Source organism: Eulemur rufifrons, chromosome 5, assembly GCF_041146395.1.
Source record: "Eulemur rufifrons isolate Redbay chromosome 5, OSU_ERuf_1, whole genome shotgun sequence".
Classification (NCBI taxonomy): domain Eukaryota; kingdom Metazoa; phylum Chordata; class Mammalia; order Primates; family Lemuridae; genus Eulemur; species Eulemur rufifrons.
In genome coordinates this window covers 6,111,798-6,138,056 of record NC_090987.1, presented here as the reverse complement: position 1 = coordinate 6,138,056, position 26,259 = coordinate 6,111,798, and the positions used below count along the sequence as shown (strand labels likewise).

General features: G+C 41.8%; 1 protein-coding gene across 1 annotated transcript in view; it reads right to left on the bottom strand.

The window, feature by feature from the left end:
- The window catches only part of CD226 (CD226 molecule), a 61,632-nt gene that overhangs the window by 20,718 nt on the left and 14,655 nt on the right, over positions 1 to 26,259 (bottom strand). The window contains exon 3 of the mRNA XM_069467877.1: positions 2,127 to 2,474. Within this exon, the coding sequence (XP_069323978.1) occupies positions 2,127 to 2,474 (348 nt within the window). The remainder of the gene's footprint in view (positions 1 to 2,126; positions 2,475 to 26,259) is intronic.

Here is a 26,259-nt window from a genome sequence, read left to right as displayed (position 1 = left end):
TGAACTAAATTAAATCTGCTCCACATCTCATACCTGTCTCTCTGCTTTAACATCTGCATTGATTTTTGACCAAACAGCCTCAAGACTTGAAATAATCAAATGGCCCCAGAGAAAGCACAAATGATCTATTTTGTTCTATGTCTAATTTTTTATATTCAATCTTTCACTTATAGTAATTGAAAAAAGGAATTAAACCAAAACATCCAGTCAATGGCTGTCATCTTCTGTCAATTATAACTTTTTACTAATGGATGTAAGGCCCAGTTGATATTCTTTCAATTTGTCAACTGAATGTCAAAAAGCCATTTGCAACTGTTCAAAAACACATGGACACTAACAATACTAACCATTAAATTCAATCATCTTCATTTCATTGGCAGATGTTTGACACGGTTTATAATTTATGTACAAAGACATAGTTTTGTGCAAGAAACTTAGTCATGTTTGGACGAATGCATGACATTTTTATTAATTAGTGAGAGTTAAATAATTACACCTCGTAAAAATCTATTACCTTCATTTTCTCTGTGATTGAAGATGTTTATAATTACTTTTTCAGCATATAATTGATAAGGTCTTAATTTCAAATGTCTTTGAAAATGATTCTTGATGACATTTTTCTGAATAGAACGTTTTCTGGTCTTGGTCTCTAAGAAAAGGTTAGTGTCTGTTTTCACTCTTTCTCCTGGCTAGGTTAAAAAAACACTCTGTCCTGCAAGGTTTTTTTTTAGGTAAAAAATATTTCCTGTCTATGTTTGAAGGAATGGAATCAACATTTAAAATGAGGACTCTCTGCTAATTCTTCCTCCCCCAAATATTCCATCGACTGCTCTTTTGCATTAGCTTCTAGGTCCCCTGTGTGTCCCACTCACAGTTCCTACTGTCATTCAGAGGAACAAAGAAGGCTTGATGTGGTAAAGGTGATTGTTCATTAAAAAAAAAAAAAAAAAAACTGCCATCCTCTGGCAAACGTCCCCCTTGTTACACACAGCTGCTGCCACAGGGGCAGCAGTAGAGGCTGCTGTTTAGACGAAACCTTTTCTTCTTCATTCTCAATGCAGGAAGAAATATCAGTCTGCCATGTAAGCGGAGTCTGTGGTGGGCAGCCCAGGCCTAAGAAGCCTTGGCTCTAAAAGTCTAAACACAAGTCAAGGTAAATGAACTGGTTGATGGCATATGAAGGAAAGAGAGAGAGAGAGGGAGGGAGGAAGGAAGGAAGGAAAAAGGGAAGAAAAGGAGGAAGAAAGAAAGAGAAAAAGGAAGAACAAAGTGAAATAAAATCCCTACCACCAGTGAAAGGAGGAAGCTTGCCCAGAGGCAGAAGGGAGAGTCTGAAATTGCTTTCCTCCCACTCGACTGCAATACAGGCCTCTACAAAGACCTCTATAAGGGCCTGTCTATACTTGCACTTTTGTAAGTGAAAAAAAAAAAAAAAATCACTTTTTTTAGGTAAGAAATATTTTTCTCACTCTCATACAAGGGTGGATCTAGGTCTTGTGAGGCCTCACGTTCACGAAATTTAGGGCTTTATTATTGCAAAGGAGACAAACTACTAATACAAAAGTAGTGACATGCCTTGGGCGGGGCCTGCCCAGGTGGAAACCCTAGACGTAGGGTTAGTCTGCTTCTGTGCCCAAGCTTGGAAACGGCGGAGATAAACAAGGCTCGGATCAGGCAAACTGGCAACCACATTATCAAACACCCACCAAATCCCACTCAACTCGACACTGCCACGGCACATACCGATCTAGGACACCTGGGCATTCCAACACCTCGTCAGCGCCAGCAACAATGTTAATGCAATTGAGAAGATAGGAGTTATACAGCTGAAACATGTAGGCTGCTGATACCGTGTGTTTTTCAGACTTCTACTGAATTTTTTTTCAAATTTCAAGAATGTGGCAGGTAAGGAAACAGGGAAGATGTTTATTGTTATATTTGTGACCAATAGATTTGTAAGATAAAGGAATGCTAAATACTAAAACTTAATAATGGCCAACTCACCTAAATTCAACAACAAAAAAAAATGCTGAACACTAGTCACATTCAATGGACATGTTTACCACCAATGAGAAGAACAACAGAAGCCAGTGGGCAGTGGCTGGCGATTTCTGTTAGGCACTCACCGTCAGTTACGGTCAACCTCATAACGAAGGTTTCGTTCTCTCCTGTGCTGGCCTGGAAGCAGCAGCGGTAAAGTCCCGAGTCAGAGGCGGTGACGTTCGGAATGATGATGAAACTCCTCCTGCTTCCCTGGGTGCAGGTGGTCAAGATTTGTCTTTGGTATTTTGAGGTGTAGTTTCTGCCTTGGAACAAATTGCAGCAAGTTAAGAGGTCGATCTGATGGGGCTGGATCTTCTCCCACGTAACCTGTTGCACTGGCCACTTCGTTTGAAGCTGACAGAGGAGTGTGACATTTTTTCCAGGTTCTGAGACCATGTGGCTATTTGATGGCATGGCTATCTCAAAACTATCTGAAAAGAAGAAGTAAATGATTAGATATAGTTTGTCAGATTTTTGGACACAGAAGTGGAAACTACCCAGAAAGGTCTATCAAAACGATCGGCGATGCCAGTTAGCTTAGTTTCATTGATTGTAAATGATAACTTTATACCACATTTTTGTAAGTGAAAGGATTTTTTTTTTTTACAGCTGGGAGATAACTAGAAAAGAGGATGCTATTGTTCACACCTAATGTCTTCAGTGTTACTTGGTTAACCATGTAATGAGAAACATAACCAAAACCCCTGGTGCTTTTTCTTGGTAGTGATCGTACCAAGAGGCTGAATGTCACGAGGAGACTCTTGTGCAATAATGCTGGGCAGGTGACTCAAACACTGGCTTTGAGCATCAAATGCCAGGTTATAATCACACTGAATAAGATTTGAATGGTCATACAAAGATGCCAAATCATTTCCATTGAATACGTGCATAAACTCATTTTTCAGATGTACAAGACTGTCTTATGCCCAGGTAAAGTAGCGACCAACATGTGGTATGAATTCCTGGTGCCAGGAAAATCCTCCAATATTCTCCCACCTTCCCGACAACATTTCTGGGGTTCCCAGCACAAAGCGCTCAGTAAACTATCACCAAATATCTAAGGCAGCCATTCTTACAGTGCGTGTGGAGGACCCAGGAGATTCCCGTGTCCCTTTCAGGGATCTGCATGGTCAAATCTATTTTCACAGTAATATTAAGAAATATTATAATTTAACTTCATCACTCTCATTCTCTCACAAGTACTCAGAAAATATTTCCAGAGGCTCTGATGGCTAACGGAATGTGTGCTTGAAAATTTTTGCATTTTAAATTTTGCTTGGTATTAATTTCTAATATAGTAAATATTAATATGACAGATATAACCTATACTCCTTGGGGTCCTCAATAATTTGTGAGTATAAAGGGGTCCTGAGATCGAAAAGTTGGGAACCTGATCGAGAATCTTCAGGAATTATTTCTCAAAATTAAGATTGCCCAAAAGTGTAATGCACGGATCTATATACTAGTGGTTAACATCTCCTTTTATCTTCTGTCTTTACTGCTGCCAGCAAAGAATTCTGACCTACTGCTTATGTAGAGAAGGAGTCTGGGGCGGTGATGATGTCACAAAGCTCACTGGCACTAGAGGAGGAACGCAAAAAGTGACAAAACATATGTCATTTTATCTACATGACAGTTTCGCTCAGGGTTGGCCCAGGAGCCACTGTCTTTGCTACAAGAAAAAATATAAGAAAGAGAGAAGGGGAGGAGGGAGCAAAAGAGAGCAATAGAGGGAGGAAAAGAGAGAGAGAAAGGAAGGAGGGAGAGAAGTGAGAAAGGCAGGAAGGACAGAAGAAAGGAAGGGAGAGAGGGAGGAAGGAAAAGAAGTGAAAAAAGAAGGTACCACATTTGAAAAAAAGAGTGAACTCATGTCTAAAATACAATAGGATGTTCGACCTATCACATATTAAACTGGGACACTATGTCTATGAGAGTTTCCTCGCCACCGGAAACGAGCTTCAGCAGGTGGTTCCAAGTGTCAAAACGCTGTCAAGAGAAACCCATGGCACTCAGGTTTTTTGTCTGCAACCAAACAGCTGCTTACCAAAGTAACACTTTAGCCACATAACAGGCAGACAGAAAACATTTCATCTCTAAGTAAGAAACCAACACAATAGAGAAGGAAAAGAAGGAAAGGGAGGAAATTCATAAGAAATGGAAAAAGTAAGAAAATAAAAGCTTAAATGAAACAAAAGGCAAATGAAAATAAAAATTAAGACAAAGAAAAGAAGGAAATGAGGGACAATATAAAGAAAAAGTAACTCAGATACTCTTTCCAACACTGTGCTGGAAAAATGAAATAACATAAAAGCAATGGGAAAAAAAGAAAGAAAAAAAAAACAAATTTTTACTCGAGCCATTCTGGACCCTGGAAGTGAGAGACAGGCTGGCCCTCGCACAGGGTGGATGTGTGTCTTCAGGGCTCACGCTCACAACTCTTCTGTTTTCTTCTTCTCTCGGGATGCCTCCCTCCTCCAATCTCAGGGGTTTTCTTTATCTGCCCGTGTAACCACACCTGCTCTCGGGAAGCAGCCCCACATACCTGCTGACTGAGGTGCAGAGTAGCGTGATGGGGAGAGTCTCCGGCGGTGAGTGGCCAGGCTCAGGGCCATGGGTGGAGCTGTCTTTGGAGGAGCAGAGTGCAGGGAGTTTGGGGCAGAGGCTCCATGTAAGGACCAGACCCACCTCCAACAGCCTCAGACGAGAACTGGAAGCAGCAGGACCCCATCCCCAGAGGCAGGTGGTTCAGAAGCACAAAGTAGTCCCCAACTAACCCTTCCTGATCAGAGTAGCTGGCTGGTGTCAGATGAAAACTGAGCCTCACACGAGGTCTGCAGAACCTTCCTTGCCTCAGATGTTGCCTGCGGCTGTTCGGATGCCCAGGTCCTCTGCACAGGCTGACGGAAGGGTGCCCAAAGTGACCTCGAAAACAGCAACTAGGCAGAGCCCGTGCAAACAAGAAAACCCCAGCATCCAGACAAGCTTAGAATTGGAAAGTGAATCCATGTAAACAGGGACCGAGATGTCACAGTTAATTGGGAAGAAAAAAAGGCTGACTTGAATTTAATCCTAAAATAGAAACAAAAGTAATAAAAGCCAATTTATTCTATATTTATATTTAGCTATATATTAATTCTTAAAATAAACATAGAATAGACTGGGTTGTTTTTGCATGATTTGTACCGCAGGATATCACGATGAAATATTCTGTATCTTGTGTCTGACTTTTCTGGCAAGATAATAGATCATTCTTGAAAATTATTTCAGTGTTTCATCACCTTCTCCAAGCATCATTTGGTCCTAAACATTGCTGGCCACATCACTGCACACAAGGCCCTTGCATGCCGACCCATCCCCAGCTGCTCACCTGTCCACCTTGCTGTCCTCACCGGCCAACCGCTCTGCAAAATCCGTTTCCAACTGCACAAAACCCTGCACCTTTTTACTACTAGCTTATAAGCCCAAACTTCCGTATAGATAGACCTTTGTATGATACACCACTTAGAACCATGTTTGGCATAGAGTAGTCAATCAATATTTTTTGAACAAAAAACTATTTACAATTTCACCTTGCAGTCAATATGCAATGTATTTTTATTGATTTGAGGGGTATTTATGTCTATAATAACCTGATATTAAGAAATGGATTTAAAATGATATTTGTAATGCCTAGGCAACAATCATCAGCGTCTGCAAATTCACAAAAACACACTGATGTTTCCACAATACAGCCTTAGAAGTGGCAGCCTTGCCAAAGTAATCAAACCTGATGTTGATCAAGCCTCCAGATGTAACTACCAATTTACAGAACTACAGAGAGCAGAGAAACGTGCTAAGTGACACCAGGGGAAACAATCCGTGGGAATGCAATAAACTCAAAGTAACAACAAAACAACTGAGAAGGAGAGAAAGAACCAGGAAGGAACCCACAGGGTAGAAGAGATGCAAGAGACACATTAAACAGTTACAATACGTGGAACTTGGAAAAGGGCATATTCACAGAACAACTGGAGAAATCTGAAGTAGACATTTAATAATTTTAAGGAATTATTGCTGTTTTTCTGGTGGTGAGAGAATGATGGTATCATGTTTATGTTAAAAAATGGACTCTTCATCTTTAGAGATTCAGGCTGAAATATTTACAGATGAGATCATAGAACAGCTGGAATTTGCTTCAAAATAACCAAGGAGAAGAGCGAGTGTGAGAAAATATAAAACAATAACATCAACCCGAACTTGATAGTCGGTGAAGCTACATGATGGTCACGTGGCAATTCATTATACAACTCTTCGTATTCGTATATACGTTAGAAATGTCCATATTAAAAGGTTTAAAAATATTTGTACAAGATTTGAGAAGTGAGAGAACTACCCTAACTGGAATTACCTGCTTTGTGAAAGGCACTTCACACACCCAATCTCTAATCTCCATAGCAATATAAGGTGATGGGTATTAATGTGCCTGTTTCATTGATGAAAAAAAAAAATGCTTAAGTAGCTTTCCCAAAGAGCTGTGCTGGCAACAGCAGAAGCAGAAATCAAACCAATTCCTTTCTCCCACCCCTGAAGACCAACTTTGGGTGGATGCTGGGTGCCATCCAATCCCTGTTTCTTCCTCCCTGCTCATTCAGAATTGGGGAAGCTGCGTCTCCATCCTGACTCTGCCTCCCCATGTCTCATGAGTGCTTCAAGACAACCAAGCATCCATTTCCACTGTTCACCCGAGACTAAAAATGTCACCAACGTTCCTGACCTTGGACACTAGATGTCCAGCCCTCCGGGAAGCACTCTGCCCCTTGACTTCTGTGACATGGCACCTTCCTGCTTCTCCTCTCTCTTTTCTAACCTCCCCCCACTGTCTCCTTCGGGGCTTCTCTTCCTCTGTTGGTCCTTCTAAAATGTGGTTGTGCCCCGGGATTCCACCGCTCTTCCCTCTCTACTCTCCATCCCTGGGTGGCTGCCCACTCTCACTAATCAACCATCCTTTATCTCCTGCTCAACCAGACCTCTCCCCAGGGCTGCTGAGGCACTAAACAAAAACTCATTCTCACGATGTTTAAAACAGACGAAAAGTTAAACAGCCCAGGATTGCCCTGAGCCACCTGCAGGAGCACTGTGGTTACACCAGCTAATTAGACGTGACGGCAGCAGTAGCTTCACATAGTCCCAACTGTGCCTAGACTACGAATATGCTTAGCTGAGAACTTTTCTAAAAACTCTTAATAGTGACCCACATGAAAATAAGGTGTTGACTACATGAGGACTAAGGAGGTATTCTAAAGTAGCCTGACATACAGCTCTCAAAAACAGGCAAGCAAAAGAAACAGACACACTAATTCCCAGTTGCAAGGAGGCAACAAAGTGCAGACGGTGGAGAAATAGCACCGTGACGCGCCCCGGGCATGCGGTGTGGGAGGACTACCGAGGGCGAGGGAGGAGCACCGAGGGCGAGGGAGGAGCACCGAGGGCGAGGGAGGAGCACCGAGGGCGAGGGAGGAGCACAGACCCAAAAGGCGCAGTTTCCCCAGAGGAGCTTTGCCACCTCGTAGTTCTGCCTGTGACGGACAAAAAGTGAGAAGGACAGTCATGCTAGACCCTGAACTGAGGGGTCAAGTGGCTTCAAGCAGAACAGAAACCGGAGCCAACAGGGGCGTTTAGCCTAGAACTCGTCAGCCTTCGTGGGAAGCTGCACCGGGCAGACTCCTGCCCACCGAGAAACCCGCTGTGGTGTGTTCACTGCAAACGTAGACAGCAGTCAAAGTATCAGATGGCACTTCTCTAAAACGTTGCAATGTTCCCTGATGACCAAGTCTGGGGGTGTAAAGGGCTGAATTGTGTCCCCCCAAATTCCTGTGGTGAAGCCCTACCCTGCAGTAGCTCCGAACGTGATGTGATTTGGCAATAGAGTTGTTGCAGGTGTGGTCAGCCGAGACGAGGGCGTCCTGGACGGAGGCGGGCCCTCATCCAGTATGACCGGCGTCCTCACCAAAAGGGGAAATTCGGACACAGACAGGCACACGGGGGAGAACTCATGTGAGGGTGAAGGCAGAGGTGCTGCTTCCACGAGACAAGCAATGCCGAAGATCGCCAGAAACAGCCAGAAGCCAGGAGAGAGGCCCAGAACAGACCTTTCCTCGCAGACCTCAGAAGGAACCAACCCAGCCCACACCTTCACCTCGGACTTCCAGCCTCCAGAACTGCAAGACAATAAATTTTTGTTGTTTAAGCCACCCAGATTTGGGGAACCTTGTTCTAGCTGCTCTAGGATCCTAAGACAGGCATAGGGACCATGAGGACCCTATTTCGAGTACAGTCTAGGCTTCATCAGAACCTTCCAGAAGCAGCCAGGCCGCCCTGCCAGGGAAACCCGCAGTCTTCGCAAGGCCCCTCCCCACACGCTGCCATGTGCTGTCTTTCATCTGAAGTGCAGACAAACGGTAAAGGAACCAAACAAGATAAGAGAAAATAAGCTAAAAGGCTGCTTGACTGAAAGGCAGATAAGGTGGGAAGAACAAGAGCTACAGTAAAAAGATAAAAACACAACCTGACAAAGCCATGGTGAAGGCAGCCCGGACAAGGCTATTTGTTTAAACGAAAAGAAAAAAAGGAAAAAAAAAAAAAATAGTGGCTAAAATCAGGCAGGTGTGTCCTGGATGGAAAATCAGAGATTTAGCCCAGAAAATACATATTAAGAGATGTGCAGTACGTCCAAAATGTGATTCCCCTGTCTGAGCATGGAAGAGCTTACCGTGCAGGCCTGGGCAGATCTGTGATGGAAATCACCTGGGTCAAAGTACCTGCTGCGGCCCCCAGCCCAGCCCCAGCCCAGCCCCAGACACCCAGGCGGCCCCCAGCCCACCCCCAGCCCAGGCCCAGACACCCAGGCGGCCCCCAGCCCACCCCCAGCCTAGCCCCAGACACCCAGGCGGCCCCCAGCCCACCCCCAGCCCAGGCCCAGACACCCAGGCGGCCCCCAGCCCACCCCCAGCCTAGCCCCAGACACCCAGGCGGCCCCCAGCCCACCCCCAGCCCAGCCCCAGACACCCAGGCGGCCCCCAGCCCACCCCCAGCCCAGCCCCAGACACTCAGGCGGCCCCCAGCCCACCCTCAGCCCAGCCCCAGACACCCAGGCGGCCCCCAGCCCACCCCCAGCCCAGCCCCAGACACCCAGGCGGCCCCCAGCCCACCCCCAGCCCAGCCCCAGACACCCAGGCGGCCCCCAGCCCACCCTCAGCCCAGCCCCAGACACCCAGGCGGCCCCCAGCCCACCCCCAGCCCAGCCCCAGACACTCAGGCGGCCCCCAGCCCACCCTCAGCCCAGCCCCAGACACCCAGGTGGCCCCCAGAGCAGTTTCGCCTCCCCAAGCTCCAGACGGCTGTGGAAAGGGTAATCGTGGAGTCTCACATTGTTACTTTTGTTCAGGTTCTAATTATTTAAAACAATTTTCAATCTCTGCACCATGGTGCAATGAGAAAGATACTTTTTATTCAGTTAGTATCACAAAATTTGCTAAAACACATGGAAGAGTCTAACTTTTCAGCATTTCTGCAGTTTCTTTCAACCAGAAAAATAACTAATGGGTTATAAAAATTTTAAACACAGGTAGTACATTTCTGAGGTCTTGTAAAATCAAAAGATGGCAATACAGTGCAAGAGCAGTGGTTTGTTTTCTACAAAATGTTCCCAGTTGGCCTTTCAGATTAGGAAATGTAATGTAGCCTTTCTGCACAGTAGATTTTTAACAGAAAAAGACATCAAGAGATTAGCACTGTCTCTAATCATTCTCTCCTAGAGAACAGATGATGTTGGCGAACTGTCCCTGGAGACTACATTAAACATTTTGTCTCATATACTTAAAAAATATTTTTAGTACATTTTAAAAACAAAATAACAAGCCTTGAATAAGTCCTCACTATGTGCCAGCATTAAATGCACCACACATGCCAACATACTTAGTCCCCTACAGATAAGTCTCCCAGCCTGTGAAGGGCAGAGACATCGCCACCTGGGTTGGGGGGAGGGGCAGGGAGCCCCACCCAAACCAGCCCCACAAAGGGACTGCAGCAACACCTAGAGTTTTCTTTTCTACCCTGCAAGAGGGCTGGACTTCACAGAGGCAAAATAGGCTCCAAGGAAGCCCCTGCTCCTAGATATCTTGTTTTCTGATGCCTTAAATCCTATAATTAGAAATCAATTTCCGTACTTGTCCTTGTTAAAATGCATATAAAATTTTCAATTCCTGGCAGGCACCAACAGATTAGTGTGAAATCGTCCATTAGATTGTTTTCCAGGTGGAAGGAAAGGCAACAGTTTCCCACAGGAGAGTGCCCGGAGTAGACCTGCCGTGGCAAAGGAGAGCGAGGAGAAGCAGAGGCAGGGCTGGGCAGAGCACGGAGGGCTGGGCACAGCACGGAGGGTGCGCCGCCGGGCAGGGGCAGAAGGCAGAGACGTAGAGTGAGGGCCTGCAAGGGCAGGGTCCAGGGGAGACCTATACAGGAAAATGAATTACAAACAGGAGACAATGAAATTTTACTTCCTCTGTTTTCCTTCCTTCATTCTTTCAACATTCATTATGCATTCGATAAGAATTATGGAACATAGAGGCTTTAGAGATTCTCCAAAGAGGCCCCAGTGGCATCTACAGGGACCCTGGGACAGAGAGTCTGGTTAGGCAGCTGTTGCCTGACTCTGGGCTCACCAAGGTCTGTCAAAGGTTCTCTAATCAAACACAAGGGTATTTGCCAGAAGAAAATCGGCTCAGGACCCCAACACAAGACGTCCGATTGCCCATGTGTGTTGCATTTAGAGCGCCTGCTCCAGTTCACTTTCCTTCCTCTTCTCGAGATTTCTGTCCAAGTCACTATTTATTTCAGTATCTACTTCAGCACATTTCTTTGATATTTCCAGTTGGGTTTGTGGAGAACAAATAAGTAGCATTTCTGATGCATGATGTATGAAAAATGACAAAGAGGCAATTGACATAATGTTAAAAATGGGAAAAGAAGAAATGGCACGTGCACACCCTCACCACATACTACACACATGCACACATAGATGTGGACTTACACGCTGCAACTTCCATTGAAACAAAAGATTTAGTAAAATTAAGTGAATCACAAAACCAAGTTTTTAAACACACTGCTCAAGCAGGAAAAACGATTTGTTTTTCTTTTTTGGCTTGTATTTCACAGGATGGTGAATATAGTTAATAATAGGGTGTTACCCATTTCAAAATTACAAAGAGAGTAAATTTCAAATGTTCTTACCACAAAAAATGTTAAATATTTGAGGTGATGGATATATTAACTAGCTTGATTTGATTATTCCACATTGAATTCATAAGTTATAACATTCCTTGGTACCCCATAAATTTATATGATTATAAATTATCAATTTATAGTTATAAATTAACAATTAAAAAAATAAATAGCTTTCTGTTTGACCCTGTCTCTCTCTCTCAAGGCCCACTTGGGCGTCCCTCTCTCACGGGACCTGCCCACAGCAATCTCTGGGCCACTGAATCGTACAGCCCTCTCTTTTCACACTTGTGTATGATTGTGTACAACAGATTACTACAGTTGCAAAATATAAACTGTTGTGTTTTCTATGGTTGTGGATACATACGTCTTGCTTTTCTCAATTATGCTGAGCTCCTGAGAGGTAAAAATCATTTCTAAAATACTTGCTGCTTGTTACGCCACCGTGTTCCAAAAGTTTTCACAGTAATTGTACAGTGAATTGTACTTATTTTAGTCTCAGGAAAAACCTTGCGTAATGCTTCATATATATTTGATAATTGATAAATACTTGAAAATTCATTGATTACATCTGTAGGAGTTAAACACAATATCAAAGAAATCTGTACAACAGAAAGAAGGGCTGCGAAACCAGAGACAGCAAACGTGGTTTGTGAACCCAACAGAATGAAAATATGAGATTCAGTTACTAGAGGTTACCCTAGGTTTTTCCAACTGGACTGTTAAAATAGTCATCTAAATGAACTCTAATTCTAGCCCCTTTTTGCTCTAATCCACATCGCATCCCAAACTGTGGAGATAAAATACAAACAGGATCAAGCTACAGCTGTACTTTAAAGGATTCAGATGTTTACTGTCACTACTACAGGACAAAGCACACATTTGTCAGCAAACTCCTTTATGAGTTTACCCTACCTTTGTCTCCAGTTTCATGTCCACCTAGAATCTGACACATACTCTAGTTTTCCCCAGAACAGTGTTAGTCACCTTTATGTACCTGCATCAGCCGTGTCAGCTCCTGGAAGCTCTTCACGTACCCTTCCGCTCCATTCCAGGGAAATCGCTATGTACCCTGCAAAACTTAACTGTGGTACCATGTACTTCAAGGAAATACCTTCTTCCTCATCTGAAGATGAGGAAGAAACTACCTCGTCCTCTGATCCACATCTATCCCTTCTACTGTGTTGTCTTTTAATTGTCATTTCTCCCTGTCCTAAGAAACTGTCAACTCCTTAGAGACAGCATAGCTCCACTACCTCTACTCTTAGCAAATGCCAGGCACGTTAAGTTGCCTAATAAATTTTGTGGAATAAATGGATGAGAAACCATTTCTGAAGATGACAACATGTTGTAAATGTAGTGAATGGTGCCAGGAACCCAAAGCTGTGTTTTCCAGTCGGGGTCCTGCACGAGCTTGGGTCTTTGCTCCCATGTGCGCCAAGCGGAAACATGGCAGGAGCCTGCCCCGGCCCCCCAGCCCCCCCGGGCTTCAGCCGGCACCACAGTATTTATGGTTTTAATACCTTCTCTCCCAAGAGCTCCAGGTGCTTTTCAAACCACAGAAAGATCGACCATATTTCTCACAATCCTCTGAGGCAGGAAAGGCTGAAATTATTCAGTTCATACTATAGTGAAGTTAAAATGAAAAATATAACAATATTGAAAAAGCAGTGTGAGTGTGACTGTTCGCAGGGACAGCTGTAATCATCGGATCTGTCCAGAAAAGCCAACAGTCCAGGAAAGGGACTGGCAGTGAGAGGGAAATAGGAGTGTCCGTGTCATCTATTTCATATCTAAAATGAGATTTGAAATAGGATGACAGTTAATAATAATAAATACTTATTCAGCATTCAATTTGTGCTCTTTATATGTCAGCAGAAATGTCTACAAATCAATCCTAGGAAACAATGATTTTTAAAAGGCATTATATATGTGAGGATGGCTACCGAGTATTAGTCAAAATAGTGAAGATCAGAAATAAGCTAAATGTGTACAAACTTAATAGGGTTAAGTGAATTATGAAAAATAAAGATGTCGGTATGTCAACATTGGAAATGTTTATGATACAATGTGCAGGAAAAAATTATCAATGATACCTACATTTCGTTAACAGTCAAAAAATAGATGTGCTATGCACAGGAGCTGAACAGGAAACGGGAAGATGAAATGGGAGAATGGGGTCCTGAGCTTTTCCCATTTATTTATTTTACATACTTTAAATTCTCTCTCAGTGTTGCTTTGATATTCTTGGGCTTTGTGTTAGTAATTTTCCGAAGGGGAAGCAGCCCCTGTAAGAGTGAGCCAACCTTGGTGATTCTAGTCCAAAGACGAGAGTACAGAAAGGAAACATAGTAACTTCACAGTGGAGAAACGTGGCAAACACGCCTTAAGCAAGGGACGGACGTCAACATTCCCAGCGATGTTGTGCGGACATGAGATACCCCCTGACGTGCTGTGATGAGAGAGGCTTTACCCCCACGGTTCTTTCCGAAGTCCCATATTCCCAGTCTAACCGTGAGAAAAACATCAGACAAACCGCAGTTGGGGACACGCTCCAGGGTGCCGGGCTACTGTCCCTCAGGGCTCTCGGGATCACACAAACAAAGAGAGACAGAAACTGCCACAGACCAGAGGAGACGGGGAGAGAACTCAATGCCAGGTGGTGGACCTGGAACAGGAAGAGGACAATAATGCAAAAACTGGTGAGGTCCACATAAAGTCTAGAGCTTAGTTATTAATAATATAGGATACAATTACATAATTTCAGTTCCTTCGTTTTAACAAATATACTGCAATAACTGTGAGATGTTAACAATGGGGAAACGGGGTAAGGGGGACATGGGGACTCTTTGTGCTGTCTTTTCCACTTTTCTCTAAATCTAAAAATATTCCAAAATTTGAAGTTTCTTAGAAATAGTGGGGAGGAGGGGCAGGATTTGGGAGCCTATAAGAGAAAAGGGAAACAAGACAGATGGCAAAGCAGAAGGAATGTTTTTGCTGTACCATCTTGAGTGCTACAAGGAACACTGAGGACTTACCACGGTGTGGGGACCACACTGTAGTCAGTTAGGAAAGAGGGGCAACAGGGAGTTATCACCAGTGGAACTAAGGCCATAAATATCAAACCAGGTGTTGGTGAAGTGAGCTAGCTCACCGTACTGGTGAACATGAAACAATGTTCATTGAAACTGTCCAACATTCTGTTAGGTAAAAATTACAAGCTTCTTTGTCTCTCTTGAAACTGGTCCACATCGACAAGCATAGGTTAATCCTATTTTTTTATGTGAGTGTTAAATGTCATAAAATTCAGACAAAGCTTCAGTGAGATGGGTTTGGGACGCTGGGGATTGCTGCAGAGTTCGCAGTCTTTCCCTCGAGCGAAGAAGAAAGGACAGAGTGGATTAGCAGAAAGTTATCGTGCTCCAGTATCCTTTCTCCAAATGCTGACATTTACCCAACTAGAACGTCGAGCTATTAAATTCAGTTCTGGGGACTGCCTTCTTTTTGGAAGTTGGGACCAAAACAAATTGAAAATGCCCCCTAAATCGATGTTGTTCCAAACTCTGTACAAAGAACAACTTTAAAGTCAATGCCCACAGAACAGGCCCAACTGGCTGGGCCGATCACTCACAACCTCACTTACTCCTTCAAGCCACCCCGCTCCTCGTACAGATGGGAACACTGATGTCCACAGAGGTTTGGGAAATCATCCAGCGCCAGGGTTCTCAACTCTTATCCAAAGCACCTGCTCTTTTCACCACACCTATCCGCCCCAAATATTACCTTTTTGTATATCTTCTAATCACTTGACTGAAAAAAAAGAGGTAACTACTTGGACATAATTTTTTTAATCTGTTTTAAATTCTTTTCTCAAAATACAATGGTATATGCTCTACAAATATATTGTTATTACTCATGAATATACTGAACAAAGACTCCTTGCCTACAAAAAGACATTCTAATTATATTGCTTGGCTGTGAACTTAACTTTTTGTTCAGTTGAGTACAGGAAATCCTTCATTTTTTATATCTACTCAAAGTATGCACTTCAACATAAAACGGTCAAAGCTTACTACGGGAGACAGTTGTGCAAATCCAGGAGACGCCCAAATCAGCAGTGCAGTCGTGAAGGGAGAGACTACTTTTAAAATGGTGCCCATTTTATGCTTTTTGTTTGTGTTTGTTTGTTTATATCCACATGTCTCTTTCTTCCTTAGTTCTAAGAAAGAATATATAAAACTCCATAAATTTTGAGACTGAGATGTGTAGACTACAAAATTCTTTAAATTTTTAGACATAAAATTCCTCCCCAGTGAGGGCTAGAACAAACGTGACTTCTGATTTGCTGAGGGTTTTGGCTACATTTCACGTTCCTCATTAAGAAAGATGATAATAATCTAATCGGTAGGTCTGACCTAATAATAATAACAATACCAAGAGTTTCTTGAACATTTATTATCTACTTGTCACTATACTAAATACTGTGTATATACAGTACTATTTCATGCTAGTATTTACAACAATCCAGTGGGGTATGTATTATCACATCATGTTATAGGTGATGAAACTCAGGCCAGAGAAGTAGAGAGAAGAGCCAGTCTTTGAACCTCATCAGCTGTAACAGACACCATCTATTTCCATCTCTTCTCAGCTGTAGGTGGGAGATAACAGCACAACAAGCAGCTTGTGGATCACAACAAATAGTTTGATCCACTGGTTCCTTGTTACTACACAAAGGTGCTCCAAGGCATAAAGAACACTGTTCAGTAAGAGCAGAGACAGAAGAAGAGATCACTTCTGATGGGCAGATTCCTCTAGCAGCAGCAACCAGACAGTGACGGAAGCCGTCCCTGGAGATGCGCCACCATGCTCGCCGCCCCGCATCCACTGGCAGCATCTTCCCTGTCTCCACCCCCCGACCTTTTCAAAAATCCTTGGAGAAGAGGGACAGGCATCTCGAGACTATCAAAGTTATCACAGAAAGAAAAATGAACATGGGAACATCTTAGAAAATAGATTGGCAGAGCTTTAAAAAAAAAAAAAGTCCTTGATTGAGGAGATAAATGAGCCTAAAGGATTTGTTATTATCACAGATCAGAGATCAAATTATTTTGCCATTTAAGTTTCTCATTTCTCAAAGTGGGAAAAGGACTGGTTTGACTATAATTAGAAAACAGAATAAACTTTCTATCTTCTAAACATCTACTTTTATCTAAGTGAAAAACTGCCTGAAACAACTCCAGGGTTTCATTAATCTATGTTTATGCACTTAAGTGTGCATATTCAAAGCAAGTAGATCACCTTAGAGCCTATATCCTACTCTTAGTGACAACCTTTTTCTACCGCTATTTAAATTACACGCATTGGGGAGGTGCCAAGAGCAGTTGAGAAGGAGGCGGTGGAAGTCCCTTTCTTTGCAAGTACAGACCTCAGGAGCAGGCAGGGGCTGCTAGGGACAGAGAACCCCTCCCCCAGGGCTCAGGTGTCCCAGTCAAATGCTCAGCCTGCGTGTTACCAAGCAAGAGACCAGCCCAAGAGAAACAGGAGAAATCTCACATGGGCTAAGAGAACTGGAGAATTATAGACCTCCGCATTGGAAAAGGAGGACAGGAAAGAAGATGTTTCTTAATAAAGTGTGGGAGTAAAAAAATGGCATTCCAAGCCTCCTCTATCATTTCTATTGTTCTTAAGGAGGTTTCAATAAACAGAGGTGGTGGAAATGCATCACCTCTATTAGAGACATTTCCAAACTTTGGGAAGCTGCCTCATTGTGATCATATTTTCTTACCATTATTTCAGAGCAATGATCTAAAATGTCCAGTATTTATAATACTAAGAATTTGGTTTGTACATATCATGTCAGGATGTGAAAAACCTCTGGCTCTGAAATTCTGCCTTTCTATCCAGTATTCCATGTGACATATACAAAACAGCTCTGTGACTCTTAGCATGTCTGATGAGTTTGATGAGACCTTCTTTGATTAGTTCCAGTCAGCCACCTCATATTAGTACCATCAGCTATGCAAGGAAGAAAAGGACTTAGTTCAAGTTCATTAGCACTAGCAGAAGAGAAACTCACGATGCACACCATACATCAGTAAATCCACTGTGTTCACAAACCAAGGGCAGAATATTTCTTTTCAAATTTTGACTTGAACCTGTGGTTCGCAATTTCTTGAGCTTGTTCTGCTCGTTTCCAATTTTCTCACTAGAGAGTTCAGCGTCTGTGCCAGGTCCTATATGTTGCTCTTTTAGAAAAGCATTTCTACTAAAAGAAATTGGAAAAAGAAGGAAGGGCAAGATAGACTAGACTTTTGGCCCTTCTTCTAATTGAGAATGACAACCAAAACCACTTCAATTGCATTCAGCTGTCGCTCTGTTACTCTCAATAAAATAGTAATGTCCATGCTCTGAAGTAACTAACATACAAATAACCATCAATCGAAAACCTACTATGTTTAAGACAATGTTCTGAGTTCTGGGCCAATCCTAACAACTCTCAAAGGCATTACAATTAATAATACAAGAGGTTCTGACTCATCTGAAAGTAAGTTGGTACAAGAAAAACATCCATGAAACATAGTTTTGAACTATATTAGCATACTCTGATTTTCTAAAAATTCTACTCTTGTTCAGTTTAAATTGAGAGAAGATTTCAGTTTGAAGTACTGGAACTTTACCAGGAGTTGTTCATTTTGGAAACAGTATCACTGATGACAATACCATTCAGGGTAATCGAGTCTTGTAGTCATAGTTCACGGTGATTCTAAACGGAGGTGAACATTTCACCACTTCACCTTGTCTTCTCACATAATAGTGCTGAGCGTTTATATATTTAAACACAAACTACCTTATTACAAATTACTTTCATGTTATATCATCCTCATATGCACTTAGAGCATGTATTGACTCTTGTGAAATTATGCATGTAGATAGCTTTCATTATCTATGAATATGATTGCAAAATAGTTGACAATTTGTAAAGTACTTGTGAAAAGGAACATTGGATCTGATGGTGTTTAGAATCATTGCTACTTGCTTTGATTTATTAGTAGCAGAATAAGTGGAAATATACAGAAATAAATAAGCATTTTAGTAAATAACCAAAGATTCTGGATGATGTATTTTTAATCTAATAGACGAATGCAATGTGAAGGTAACACACCAAAGATCCCTAGATGCTTTTCACTGTGCTGTGGCTCTCCATTTGTTAGAATTCATCTAACAGCCACATTAAAATTATAAACAGTAGAAGCAGAGATGAAAGAGAAAAAACAAACAATTATTTTCCAGATTACAGTTAGTTCTCAAATACGCTGTTTAAAGCTGGGTCACAAAGAGCTTAGACAAATACGCCTCCTATGAATTTGTATGTCCCATTGCTGTGTGCCCTTTTATAAACACAGAAACTAATTGAAATGGTTACTTCTGAAATATTTAAACTTGGTGTTTGCCATTCTCCTTGGCTCTTTTATCTCACTACAAACTCTTTCTCTAAATTAGGGATGACTTCCATTTCCCTTGCACAGTACACACTCCTCTCCCCAAAGTCTGCAATTTAATTTCCACCTCCATAATTTTAAATATTTTAAAGTCATCATTTCACACTCTCAATTTTCCCCTGGAATTGCCTTCAGTAATGGCTTCCTAACTCCATTATCTTAGAATTACATTTTTCACATTTATGGGTTTGCCTTTTAAAAGCAAAACAAAACAAAAAGCCATAAAATTTGGGGATCAGAGTCAAATCACAAGACGTGCCAGAGCCAGTGGTAGCAATTACAAATACACCCTAATGTGCTTCAGTCAAGGTGAAGCTCATTGCAGTTGTGCTATTTCATTTCAGGGGTATATTGCTGCACAGTCACAGTTAGAATAAAGCATCTTTTTTTCCCTGTCAATAGATTCAATTCAATATTTAACAACAAAAATAATTTACTCACAGGCTTAAATTAGGCATCTAAGTGATGCATATAAATAAATCACTGATGACTTAAGCAACCAAACATAACTACCCAGATGGTGATTTGTGATTTCTTTGTGATATGCCACACACAAAACTAAAAACCTCACTGTATATTTTGGGAAAAGATTAATTTGGTACCTAGTGACTTATAAAATCATATAAGATAAAAAAGATAACACCAAATGTCAATAATAGAATTTAAGAATACTCTAGTCCTAAGGAATGATTTAGTATGACATTGACCACCTATCTCCCCATCCCTCCTTCCTCTCTCCTGGAATGCAGTTTGGACCCTGAAAATGAAACATGTCTTCCTAAAAGAATTAAAAACAAAAGGGAAAAAAATAGACTGTCAGACTAATCTGTATGAAATAAAATGTTTTCCAGAAAGCCATGACTCAAAACATTTATCATCTCAACAGGAAACAATGATGTCTTTGATTCATAAAGTAAAACAAAAAGTATATTTTCTTGATGTATAGACAAGAGGTGAACCACGAAATAATATTTTCTGATGAGTCATTGGACTGGAGATCTTAGCTTCATCTTCCATAGTGAATAAATAAATGGTTCATATACTAGAGTATAAACCTACTAAGGGCATAAACTATATTTTTTATGCATTTTATATATAAGAGAAACTTCTCTGGTGAGAAGATTTTTGTGCTCAATATGTGTGCCCCAAAATGAACATTCTCATATGTTCTCATCCATTTTGCTCTAAGGGATGTTGAGAGAGCAGCACAACACTCTGCATATAAGCTCTGAACCTTTGTGGCCTGGCGTCCTTCTGACGATCTCTGTCTTGGTAAACGGCATCCCATCTTCCCAGATCAGACACCAGCCTTCACCTCTTTTTCTGCCCACCCCTCTCATTTCACTCGCCCCCAAATTCTGTTACTTCTTCCTCCCTAATAGGCTTAAATCTGCCTACCTCTCTGCTTTCCCACCTGAACAGGTTCTGGTCATCTTGTCTCCCCGGGGGGATGATTACAACAGCCCTGTTATTATTCTCCCTATACCTTAAATCATACAGCCAGAGCAATGTTTGTAAAACAACTCTGGCGCTATTCATCCCTACCTTAAAATTCTCTGTATCCCCAAAGCCTTTGGGAAATAATTCAAACATCGTGGCATATATTATACGGCCTACTTGGACTAGCCATGGTTTCTCCGAGTTTCAATTCTGGTCCACCACTCACCTCGCCCCTCGACTTACTCTCAGACCCTCCATTCACCACACAGTCGGCCTCACCGTGGGAGTCTAGAGTAGGCAGCTCCCTCCCCCAGAACCATCTTTCCCTCCATCCTTCCCCTGCTTCCCGCCTCTGGCCTTTGCAGTCAGGTGTTGCCTCTTCCATTAAGCTTTTCTAGATCACTCCGCCTCCTCAGACTAGGTCAGACACTTCATGCTCATATTTTTTTTTTTATTTCAGAATATTATGGGGGTAAAAATGGTTTGGTTACATGGATTGATTTTGTACTACTTGAGTCAAAGTTATAAATGTGCCCATCACCCAGATAGTGTGCATTGTACCTGTTAGGTGTGATTTCACCCATCCCCTCTCCCCCCTCCCATGTGCACAATTTCCGTTGAGTTTTACCTCCATCTGTGCACATGAGTGCTGATTGCTTAGTTCCAATTTAATAGTACAGGTGGTGTTTGTTTTTCCATTCTTGTGGTACTTCACTTTGGAGAATGGTCTCCAGTTCCATCCAGGTTGTTGCAAAACATAGTAATTCATTTTTTTAATGGCTGAGTAGTACTCCATGGTATGCATTTACCACATTTTATTAACTTACTCAGGTATTGATGGGCAATTGGGTTGATTCCACATCTTTGCAATTATGAATTGTGCTGCAATAAACATTCTAGCACAGGTGTCTTTTTGATAAAATGACTTTTTTTCTTTTGGGTAAATACCCAGTAGTGGGATTGCTGAATCAAATGGTAGGTCTACTTTTAGCTTTTTGAAGTATCTCCATATTACTTTCCATAGAGGTTGTACTAGTCTGCAGTCCCACCAACAGTGTACAATGTTCCTATCTCTCCGCATCCAGCCAGCATCTATTGTTTTGTGACTTTTTGATAAAAGCCATTCTCACTGGAGTTAGGTGATATCTTATTGTGGTTTTGATTTGTATTTCTCTGGTGATTAGTGATGTTGAACATTTTTTCACATGTTTCTGGGTCATTAGAGTCTATCTTCTTTTGAAAAGCTCCTGTTCATGTCTTTTGCCCACTTTTTACTGGATTGTTTGATTTTTTTCTTGCTGATTTACTTGAGTTCTCTATAGATTCTGGTTGTTAGCCCTTTATCAGATGTACAGAATGCAAACGTTCTCTCCTATTCTGTAGGTTGTTTATTTTAAGCTACATTCACCTCTCCATTCACAGTGAGGTGCTGAAGATATGCTCTCATCTAATGGTTGATTTTTTTTTTAATAAAGCAGAGAAATGTACATGTTTTCCTACCCTATTTTAGTGTGTTAGTATCATTAGTTTAGTTTAGTTGTTGGCCTTGTTAGTTGAAGTTCACTTTCACAAATGGTTACTTTCATCTCTCTTTTGCCTTCCAGAACATCAGGTATGCCCTGTGTTATGTGTACAAACATATCCTTAATTCCTCATACAACTTGTTAGGGAAAACAATGTCATTGAAAAGGGTCAAAGATTGAGTCTCCAGTCCAATAATTAATCCACTGATAACTATGCTTTGAGATAACAAGGGGAAGATTTGGAGACGGTAAATATGAGTAGTTTGTATTTACTGTGGAGAGGAGTGAAAAAGCTTTACAATTGCCAAGAGGCCCCGAATTCAAACCTTGAGAACGAGTCAGATGCTCGCTGAGCCTGATCCTCCAGGGCGACATCAGAAGAAATCTATGTCACAACGAGCCACACCAAGCCTGGAGAAGGGCACAGCCAAGCAGTCCCCGTGTTACATAGCACCCAGTCTTCAACAACGAGGTGAGTTCATCTCAATTAAACAAACCAGCGCTTACGAGTCTATTGCAGAAAGATGTGCGAGGCAGCGTTTGTGGGATATAAAGTTGAGCAAGACCGATCACTGCCCTTCAGGAAAGCTCCCTCCGGAGCTCACAAAAAGAATCACTTGCTTCGATCACTAATGCAACTTAAAAATATTTAGTAAGGGCCTAATACATAAGAGGGACTCAAGAAGATATTACGGAGAGAGTGGATAATAACACAGACATGGTCCCCATCTGCACAGGGCTCAGAAACTAGTAAGGAAGCCATGAAACTAACAGGAAATCCCAGCACACACTGTGATGGGAGCCTGTGAGAGGGGAGCACTCTGGGAGGAGGTGCAGCCCGGGCAGAGGAGCACCCCAGACGTGGAGCAAAGCGAGCATCAGGCGCACTTACGGACAGCCCGGTGCGCACAGGGGACATACTAAAAATACAGATGGAGAGTGGCGGGCTTGGAACATCGGCCACTACGCGTCTGCTTAATTTCATGGACAGAATGTGCAGGGCCAGAGAGCGACACTCCGGGAAGAGTGAGCTGGTCGCCGCACTCTATGTGGACGCAGGATGCAATCGGAAGACACAAGAGACCACGGGAAGCCTACCCAGAGCCTAGAAAGGAAAGATGCAGGAGTGTTTGAAAAATAATGTAGGATCTGGCAGCCAAAACAAGAGAAGAGAGCAAAAGGGAAAGCAATGTCAAACACAGAAAAAGGTTAAAGCTTTGAACAGAAAATGTTTGCACAGTTGAGGCTTCAAGGACTGCATCAAATGAGTATTAGATATTATCTCAGCTAATTTGCCGCTTCATTTCTCAAGGATAACCAAAAACCGGTTGTGGCCCCTCTGTTTCCATTATGCTCAAAGTGAGGAAAAATATTGGAGAAACAGACAATTCAAACATTCCAGAAAAGCTGTCAGGGAGCTTTTTTTCAAACAAAGGAGAAAAAAAAAACTGACCTTTTATAAAGCTACAAAAAATATCTAAAATATTATAGAAGAAGCCTTGAACTAGGGAATTTTATCACATAAGACAAAACATTTCATTTTCACCATAATATTTAAAGGATCTTCGGGGAAGGAGATAAAACCCTTCAAACAATGCCTAATATCAAAAGAAAGCTAATGGTCCTGCTTTTTGAAAGAACTGGAGGCAAGAAGATTATCTAAATTTTAAGAATAAATAAATGCTGAAGAGACAAAGCATATTATCTCTGTGTGAAATAAATGGCACTGGGCAAAGCATGTTTTCATCTTATTGTGCTGAACAATGCAGGGCAGGGTTATTAAGTCTGGCAAAACAAATTATTTATCATGCCTGATTCATAACTACTAGGGACAAGATATGTAATGTACTGAACAGTACCAAATACTGAATGAGGATTTTAAAAATGAAATTCTAAAAAAAAAAAAAAAAAAAAGTCAGCTACTGTAGAGCTGTCCTCTTACCTTCCTCACTTTTGTTCTCACTCTTTCTACATAGGCTCAAACCCAAAACCGGAAACAGGAGAGACAAGATTTTCTTAACTATTTTACTTCCTTAGGAAAGATGCTACAAATGAACTTATTTCTCTACCTCCACTTGTTCCAATAAAAAGTAGACTAGTGGTCTCTTTGTTCTTCACTTCTATAAACTGGCACTTGATCGTTCGAAACACAGGAATTTCCCATAGAAAACACATCTACTACAACCTTCAAATGTCCACTCAGATACAAGAGAAAAGTAACACTCCATGCAGTTTACCATATATAATCACTTATTTGTCTCCCTTTCTTCATGTTTATATTATTTGAAAAATCTTTTTTTTTTCTTTTGTTTTTTTCTGAAACAGGGTCTCACTCTGTCACCCAGGCTGGAGTGCAGTAGTGCAATGGCACAATCATAGCTCACTGCAGCCTTGAACTCCTGGGTTCAAGCCATCTTCCTGCCTCAGCCTCCTGAGTAGCTGGGACTACAGGCACCATGCCTGATTAACCTTTTCTTTCTTTCTTTTTTTTTTTTTTTTTGTAGCAACAGGAGTCTCACTATGTCGCTCAGGCTGGTCTAAAATTCCTGGCCTCAAGCAGTCCTCTTACCTTGGCCTCCCAAAGTGTTGGGATTACAGGCATGAGCCGCTGCTCCTGGCCTATTTGAGAAATCTTGATACTTTTCGTTTTAATTTCATGAAAACTCTGTCCTCTGTATTTCTCTCTCTATCCAGTGCTACTCATAATCCTTCTTCAAAAGTAAAACAGCTTTAGTTCAGTCTTCTCTTTGTTGTTATTTTGGCCAATTAATAATAATAAATTTTAATATATATTAAGTATTTATGATGTGGTAGAGGTACAACAGACACTTCCCAGGGAATGTTTCATTGAATCTCACCCTACATTTACTCTCATTTTAAAGCTATTATATCAAAGCTTGTGGCTAGGAGAGTCACAAGCTAGAGTCGGTATTTGAACCCCCAAATCTGATTCAATTTCTTAATACAATAAAAGCAAAGGTTATTATGTACCAGAACAGCAGATGTATATCCTATAGCACATCATGGCTCCTAAAGTGACAACTATAAACTATTAATTCTAGAGTCTTTTATATAAAAATATAATCTCACTCATGCAGCATAACTCAGTCTTGCACTTTCTTTCTTTCTCTATGTGGGTACAACTGGTCGCTGCAACCTTAGAATGCAACTGCTCAGGTTTTCACGCTGAAGCAATGGAAATTTATATCCAATCTTTTGTCTGAGAGAGCATTGCTTCCCAAATGTAAATCTGATCATGGCCCTTCCTGCTTGCAAACTTCGAATTTCAATACTTCTACTTCTTGGACTCACACATGCACATCTGACTCTCATCTTCTGTCTCTCTCTCTCTCTCTCTCTCCCTCTCTCTTTTTGCCCTGGTCTCTCACGGCATCTGACCATAGCCCATAATCACTGTCATTACGAGGCCACTCAAGGCCCTCACGTGGCCACCTCCCTTGTCCAATCACTTGTGCAGGCTGTTACGTCTGTGGAAATCCTCAAACCTTACATTCCTCTGAAAGCCTCCTCCAACGCAATCTGCAGTGAAGCTGTCTCCAACTTTGAGGGTGCAGTTTTTGCAGTATCTCACTCTGGCCACCCTCAAACAGCTTTAAGGTGGTGAGAGCAGATAAAACTTGGCAGGAGAGCAGATTTGAAAAGGAAATATGGTAACAAAATAGCAGAATACAACACAGTGTTGGAGAGGACGGGGCGTGTTGCAGGAAGACAAGACTGGGGGATTGGGTGGGGCCAACTCTGGAGGACTGAAGCTTGGCTGGTCGGAATCCTGTCCCTCTCCCCGCGCATGACTTCTCAGGTCCCAGCACCAACTGCTACAAAGTTCTCCTCCCTTTATCCCCGCCTTACCCCTTCAGCTCTGGCCCTTTTTTAAAAAAATTGCTGTTCCCTAGTGAAGTCTCTATCACCCTCTTTATCTGGGAACTGACTAATAGAAATTCATAACTTTATCTCCACAAATCCTGGAGGCCTAAAAAAATTAAGAGGATTAATAGGAAACTTACAAGAAAGGGACAACCTCAATATAAGTGACACAACTGATTTAGGATGGCAAAAGGTTGATCAATAAAAATCAATGGTATATTATGCCTTTAGACTTTGAGAAAAATGATTCACCGTCACTTATAGAGGACAGTTTATGCAGAAATCCTATCTAAATAGCAACTGCTATAGACGCCTCAAAATTTTACAAGATGGAAACTAGCTTCTTGTGTTATACCATAGACCACCTAGCCAATACCACAAAACTAGGAGGAAATACGTAAAATGGGGCAGACTGAAAACTTAAACTGGGAAAGGCTGATGGACTACTTAAATTATCGACATTCTATCTTGAATTTCACCGCTGAAAAAGTTATGAACCCACTACATTTGGATTATACATATGACTAGTTCCTGAATCCACAGAAATAAAAATAAAAAATTGAAATAAAATTTCAATTTGAAATAAAAATTGAAATTGATATTGCACC